Below are 8,231 nucleotides of genomic sequence, written 5' to 3'. Positions count from 1 at the left end.
CTTCAGGAAATGACTTTTTTCTTTTATTAAAACCAAATTTTCACATTTATACCTTATCTATAATAATCCCACACTTACCATCCTTATCATTTTCAACTTCTATTTTATTCCTTCTATGAATCTCCTGGTCTCTTCTTTAATTACTATTATTATATTTATATTTATTCCTATTATATAGGTATATATATGTCTACCTATCATTCTCTCTATATAAATGCATATATATTTTTTCTGCTCAGTTCACTTAGTGTCATATGTATATATATGTGTTGGGCAAAGCACTACTATTTTTCTGTTTTAACTCAAGAAAAAATTGCTTACTACTATGTCAATTTGTTGATGATAATATAAACTTATACAAAGCATTATTTTCTAATAATTACAGGTTTACACGAACATAGTTTTAGTCACATTCTTCTTGAAATGCAAAATCAGAGTTTGGTAACAGAATTTATATTCCTTGGACTTTCGCAGAATCCTAAATTCCAGAAAATAATTTTTATTGTATTTTTATTTGTTTACATTGCAACTGTTGGGGGCAACATGATAATTGTGGTGACCATTCTGTGTAGCCCAGCAATGATAGACTGTCCCATGTACTTCTTTTTGACATTCTTGTCCCTATTGGATGCATGCTTCTCTTCTGTCATCACACCAAAGTTGGTTGTGGACTCCCTTTATGAGAAGAAAACAATTTCCTTTGAAGGATGTATGATGCAGCTCTTTGCTGAACACTTCCTTGCAGCAGTAGAAGTGATTGTCTTGACAGCCATGGCCTATGACCGCTACATAGCCATTTGCAAGCCCTTGCACTATTTTTCTATCATGAACTGGAGGCTCTGTGGCACACTAATGGGGATAGCATGGACAGGGGGCTTCTTGCATTCTATCATACAAATTATCTTCACATTGCAATTGCCCTTCTGTGGGCCCAATGTCATTGATCATTTCATGTGTGACTTATTTCCTTTACTGGAACTGGCCTGCACTGATACACATATCTTTGGCTTTTTAGTGGTTGCCAACAGTGGGTCTATCTGCATAATAATCTTCTCTATTTTGCTTGTCTCTTATGGTGTCATTCTGTACTCTCTAAGAGCCCAAGGTTCTAAAGGGCAATGGAAAGCTCTCTCTACCTGTGGATCTCACATAGCAGTTGTGGTTTTGTTCTTTGTCCCATGCATATTTATATATGTGCGGCCTCCATCTGCTTTCTCATTTGACAAAATGGTGGCAATATTTTACACCATCGTAACTCCTTTGCTCAATCCTGTGATTTACACTTTTAGGAATAAGGACATGAAAAATGCCATGAAGAAAGTATGGAAGAGATTACGCGTAGTTTCTGATGAGAAGTGAGAGATAGAAAGATATTTGTAAAGAAGCTAAAATTGTTTTGATAAAACATTCTGCAGTCATGACTGTCATTAGCAAAACATTTTCCAGTCAAAAATGATGGGTTCATGTTATTTCAAATATCAATTCTTAGCTGGTTCCTCATTTTTAAGTGTATAGTAAAGAGCTCTGAAATACATGCTTGTTTATATTGTAGTAATTTACGACAGAACAGCAAAGAGAATATATGTATCTGGTTATTTGTCATTTCCTTCATGCTGTCAAAATGTCAATATGTCAAAACCTTTTACAGATTTTTATGACTTCTGGAAGTAACTATGAGTCAGGACATTTGAGAATCAGAGCACTGAAAGAACCTCAGTTTTTGTTTGTTTGTTTGTTTGTTTTGCATTTTGTTTTTGGAGACATATGATGCCAGTGTTTAGTGTGGATTTTATAGCAGCAGGTACATAGTGTAAGTACAGTATTGAAATTTTTGTGAGATATAATTTAATTAAGTAAATTGGGCATATTCCTCTAGTGGCAGGTGAGGAACTCTTCCATACTGATTTATAAACAAATGAATATTGAAAAAAATCCATAAAAACTCAGGGCTAAGGACTTCTTAATCAAGTATTAGAAAGAGAACACTGACCAAACTACACTAATAACATGGAAATGGTATGACCTGATTCCCCCTATAACCATTATAACAAGATATCCAGAGTACTAAAACCCAAAGAGTCAATTTATAAAGTAAGGGGTCATTTCACTTTTCTTGGTAGTTTTATTTTTTTTTGTTTTTGACTATGGAAAAAATAATTATAATGGATTAGTTATCAATAAAATGACCTTTCAATTCAGCCACATATTACATATCAAATATCAAGGATAGTTGAGTGTTATAGGTCTCAGTTACCAATGTGGTTTCTGAAATAAATGTGTATTCAGAAAAAAGCTAAATTTCCTTGTTATCAACACTAATAAAGTCGAAGTTTATATGTAATGTGTGAAAAATATTGAAAAATCCATTCCATTATTTGTCTAATATATCATTGTTTTATTCAAAGTACATTGTTTTATTCTTCTTCAAAATGAATTTGGTATAAGATTTCATTCATATTTGGAAGGAAGATTTCATGAAATATGTGAGTAGGGTCTAAACAATCACCTTAAATATGCTTGTATAATGAGGCTGACCTCTCCATTCACATGCCCCATCATCTCATTTTTTCAAAACAGGATTGTATTCTTGATATATTTTGCCTTCAAAAATAATTCTTGCTCTTGATCAGTTTACTCATGAAAAAGATCTAATTATGTTCAATTGTTTTATGGTCCTTTGTATTCACATATTAAAATGTAAAACAACAACAAGAAAGCTTTATTTAGGTCAGACTATAGTGATAGAGAGTGATTTATTCATGTGCATTTGAAACCAAGTACTGGCTTATAAATTTATACTCTCATCCCTCTGTAAAAATTCGGTTAATGATACACAAGAAGAAAAATTCATAATACTTTCATTGGAATTAACAAATGCCAAGGGAAATGTACTCAATAATTTCCATTGCTACTAGTTTAGTTAATTATTTCCCAAAATTTTCTATAACAATTACTCATTTAGGTTTTTGTTTTATTCTAACCTGAATTTTCAATAAACATGGTAAAACCCCTTGTTATTTTTTATCATAATGGATGGTAGAATTATTGAACTGCACTAATTATTTCATTGTAGTTACTATACATATTTAAATTATGATATCTAATTTAAAATGTAAATTTAAAAATAGATGTTTGGAGTCATATATATCTCTAGAATATAAAGTATTTGGGTATTATTAAATATGTAATAAAGTTGTGTTCATGTATACATATATTAACACATTAACACACACCCCATATGCACACAAACACATACTCACAAGGGAAGAACCAGAGGGAGGTTATGTCTCAAAAATCTCAGGTTCTTTTGGAGTATTTTAGTTAAGTCTGTCCTTGATATTCTTCATCCATCTACAGCGTGATGAGATTCAGACTTTGAGCATTGTGCCTTATTCTTGAAATACTCTCGAACAACCAGGGCTTTTAATATGCTAGGCCAGAATTCAACTATCTGAACCACATTATTAATTCAAATTTATAAAGATATCTATGAAAGAAATCCAAGAGTGATATGTCTTTGTGTGTATGTGTGTGTACAAAAGAACTCATATATTTGTGTATATTTACTTGTGATCTGCTGTGCATGAAAAGAGAGGTCAGAACCAACTGAGTATCTCAGGAGTATTGCCTTTTGTTTAATTACTTTAATTACTAATTTTACTCTTAATTTTCAGAGCAGTCTTTATCTCCCTCTGTGTTCACCTTCTGACTGATCCATATCTCCTACTTCCCCCAACCCCTGTCTTCCCCACAAGACATTCCCATTCCCTGAAACCTCAAGTCTCTCAAGGTTTGGTGGATCTTCTCTCACTGAAACCAAACTATGTAGCCCTCTGCTGTATATGTGTCAGGACCTCACATCAGCTGATATATACTACCTGGTTGGTGGCTCAATGTCTGGGAGATATTAGGGGTCCAGGTGAGTTGAGACTGCTGGTCTTCCTATGGGGTCTCCCTACCTCTCAGATTTCCAGACTTTCTATAATAAAACCACACCCCCTCCCCACAAGCTTTTGTATACTTTTTGAGTGAAAGTATCTGCATCTGTCTCTTTCAGCTGCTTGTTGGGCCTATTATAGGGCAGTCATGCTAGGCTCCTGTTTGTAGGCAAACCATAGTATCAGTAATAGTGTCAGGCCTTGGACACCCTTCTTGAGCTGGATCCAAAATTGACCTTGTTACTGGACCTCCTTTTCTGGAGGGTCTTCTCAATTTTTGTCTCTGCAGTTCTTTCAGACAGGAAAATTCTGGATCAGAGTTTTAAACTGTGGGATGGAAACCTCATCCTTGCACTTTTACCTATTTACAGTCTTTCTGTTGGCCAGTAAGAATTCTTTCATGATTCCCCCAATATCTGATAATGTTCCCTTTTCCCCATCCCTGTTCCTGCTTTACCCAGGTTCCTCCCTCCTTCATTCCCCACTCATCATTTCTTTCTTCTCTCTTAATCTAAGTTTGATTCAGGCATCATCACTTGGGCCAGTTGGCTTATTAACATTTTTGAGTTCTGTGAGAATTTTCTTTATTGTTTTGGCTAATTCTTAGTGAGTATATACCATGCATGTCATTTTAAATCTAAATTACCTCACATAGAATGATATTTTCTAATCCCATGTATTTGCCTGCAAACTTCTCACCTCATTTTTTTTAGTACCTGAGTAGTATTCCATTGTATAAACAAACCTCATTTTCTCTATTAATTTTTCTCTATTCATTTTTCTAGTGTTGGACATCTGTGTTGTTTTCAGCTTCTGCCTATCACAGACTGCTACAAACATGTAGAACACATGGCCCGGTGCCATGGTGGGATATCTTTTGGGAATATTCTATCACTGACTTTGAACATTTCTTTAGTACTTCTTAGGTAACCTCTGCTGTAAATTCTCAGTTTTATATCCCATGTTGTTAATTGTTTTTCATTTTTGTTTTTGTTTTTGTTTTGTTTTTGGTGTTTAGTTTCTTGAAATTTTATATATTTTGGATATTAACCATGTTTCAGATGTGAGGTTAGTGAAGTTTTTTTTTTTTTCTTTCTTATCTGTATGTTGCTGATTTGTCCTATTGGCTATATACTGAACTTTTCAAGTTTCATGAGGTCACACATCAATTCTTGATCTTAGAGCCTGAGCCATTGGAGTTATGTTTAGGAAATTTCCCCCTATGCCAGTGAGTTCAAGGCTTTTTTCCTCTTTTTTCATATTAGATGTGGTATATCAGGTTTTATGTTGTTGTATTTCATTTACTTGAACACAAGCTTTGTGCAAGGTGACAAATTTAGATCTATTTCCAATATTCTACATATTGACTGCTAGTTAGACCAGCACAACTTATTGAAAATGATTTAATTTTTTCTATTGTATACTTTTGGCTTGTTTGCAAAATATCAAGTGTCTAGGCATCCCTATTTGCAGATAATATAATAATAAACATAAGTAACCATAAAAATTCTACAGAAAACTTTGACAGCTGCTAAACATCTTCAGAAAATTGACTAATTATAAAATTAACTCAAATGAATAAGTCATCTTCTTTATACAAATGATAAATGAGCTGCAAAAGAAATTAGAGAAATAATATAATTTACAATAATCACAAATAATATGATATATCTTGGGGTTACTCTCACCAAACAGGTCAAAGATATGTATGACAAGAACTTGAAATTTCTTAAGAATCAAATAGAAGATGACCTCAGAAAATGAAAAGATCTCCTGTGCTCATGAATTGGTAGAATTAACATATTAAAAATGGCCATCTTCCCAAAGTTTTCTACAGATTCAGTGCAATCTCCATCAAAATCCCAACACAATTATTCAAAGACATGATAAGAGCTATTATTAAACTTATCTGAGAATATAAAAATCCCATAATACTGAAAGCACTTCTTTTAAAATAATTTTATTAGCTATTCCCTGAACTTAAATTTTAAATGTTATCCGCCACCCTGTGGTCCCATCCCCCCTCACTTCCACTTGTTTCCATGAAGGTGCACCCTCTCTCAGACATCTCAAACATCCTCTCCACCTCAGTGCTTTTGCATTCCTCTACACTGGGAAAATGTGCCTTCACTGTACCAAAAGCCTCATCTCCCATTGATGACAGACAACGCTATCCTCTGCTACATATGCAACTGGAGCCATGAGTATCTCCATGTGTGCTCAGTGGTTGGTGTTTTAGTCAATAAAAGTTGTGGAAGATTTGGTTGGTTGATGATATTTTTATTCCCATGAGGTTGCAAACCCTTTCAGCTCCTTCAGTACATTCTCCAGCACCTTCATTGGAGTCCCAGTGTTTAGTCAGATGGTTAGCTGCAAGCATAATCAACTGTATCTGTATGACTCTAGCAAAGCCACTGAGAGGGCATGCATATCTGGTTCTTGCCAGTAAGCACTTCTTGGCATAAGCAATGATGCTCTATTTGACTGACAAATTGTATTTCCTACCATGAGTGTTTTGTTATACCTTCCAAGAAGGTCTGAGTCAACCATATTCTGGCCTTCCTTTTCTTTTTTTCTTTCTTTCTTTTTTTTTTTTTTTTTTTTTTTTTTTGAGTTTCATAAGGTCTGAGAATTGTTTCTTGGGTATTCAGAGATTTTAGGGGCTAGTATCTTCTTATCAGTGAATGCATGCCTTGCGTGTTCTCTTGTCCCTGGGTACCTCACTCACTCAGGACCATATTTTCTAGTACCATCCATTTGCCTAGAAATTTCATAATGCCATTATTTTTAATAACTTAGTATTACTCCACTGTGGAAATATACCACAATTTCTGAATCTATTTTTCTGTTAAAGGACATCTGTGTTCTTTTCAGCTTCTGGCTATTATAAATAAGGCTACTATGAACATGGGAGAACATGTGTCCTTTTTATATGTTGGAGCAACTTTTGGTATATACCCAGGAGTGGGATAGTTGGGTCTTTATGTAGTAGTATGCCCAATTTTCTGAGGAACCGCCAGACTGATTTCCAGAGAGGTTGTACTTGCTTGCAATTCCATCAACCACAGAGTAGTGTTCCTCTTTCTCCACATCATTGCCAGTATCTTCTTTCTCCTGAGTGTTTGATCTTAGCCATTCTGATTGGTGTGAGGTAGAATATTAGAATTGTTTTGATGCGCATTACCCTGACAACTAGGGATGTTCTGCAATTTTGTTAGGTGCTTCTCACCCATTTGGTATTCCTCAGTTGGGAAATTTTTGTTTAAGCCTGTACCCTTTTCTTGATAGAATCATTTGATTTTATGGAGAATAACTTCTTGAGTTCTTTGTATATATTCAATATTAGCCCTCTATCAGATGTAGGATTGGTAAAGATCCTTTCTCAATCTGTTGACACCTCTCTTGTCAGTGTCCATTGCAAAAGCTTGCAATTTCATGAGGTGCCATTAGTTGATTCTTGATCTTAGAGCATAAGCCATTGGTTTTCTGTTTAGGAAATATTATCCAGTGCCCATGTGTTCAAGGCTCTTTTCAAATTTCTCCTCTATTAATTTTAGGGTACCTGGTTTTATGTGAAAGTCTTTGATGCATTTATACTTGAGATTTGTACAAGAAGATAAGAATGGATTTATTCACATTTTTCTGCATGCTGACTGCCAGTTGAACCAACACCATTTGTTAAAGAGGCTGTAATTTTACCATTGAAAGTTCATAGCTCTTTTCCAAAGATCGAGTGACCATAGGTGTGTTGATTCATTTCTGGGTCTTCAATTCTTTTCCATTGATCTATCTCCTTATGTCTGTACCAATAACATGCAGTTTTATCATGTTTGGTCTGTAATATAACTTTTGGTCAGGGATAGTTATTCCCCAAAATTTCTTTTAAATTTGAGAATAATTTTAGCTATCCTAGTTTTTTAAAGTTATTATTCCAAGTGAATTTATAATTTTGCTTTCTAACTCTATGAAGAATTGAGTTTGAATTTTGATGTAGATTTCATTCAATCTGTAGATTGTTTCTGAAAGATGGCCATTTCTACAATGTTGATCTATCTAATCAATAAGCATGGGAAACCTTTCCATCTTCTTACATTTTCAATTTACATGTTCACAGATTTGAATTCTTGTCATACAGATCTTTCACTTACTTAGTTAGGGTCACACCAATGTATTTCATATTGTTTGTGGTTATTGTAAATGGTGTTTTTTCCATAAATTCTTTCTTATCATGTTTATCATTTGAGTACTGGGAGTTTACTGAGTTGTTTGAGTTAATTTTATATTAACCCACTT

General features: G+C 34.2%; 1 protein-coding gene across 1 annotated transcript; it reads left to right on the top strand.

The window, feature by feature from the left end:
• Nucleotides 1-423: 423 nt before the first annotated feature.
• Nucleotides 424-1,359, top strand: LOC308429023 (olfactory receptor 4C15-like; the record flags this gene model as incomplete). The annotated part of the gene is made up of 1 exon (XM_080927669.1): nt 424-1,359. The coding sequence occupies one exon, from the start codon at nt 424-426 to the stop codon at nt 1,357-1,359; it is 936 nt and encodes a 311-aa protein (XP_080783795.1).
• Between the last annotated feature and the right edge of the window lie 6,872 nt (nt 1,360-8,231).

The sequence above is a fragment of the Micromys minutus genome (genome assembly GCF_963924665.1).
Source record: "Micromys minutus genome assembly, chromosome: 13".
NCBI classification, from domain to species: Eukaryota; Metazoa; Chordata; class Mammalia; order Rodentia; family Muridae; genus Micromys; species Micromys minutus.
This window is presented reverse-complemented; position numbering and strand designations above follow the sequence as displayed.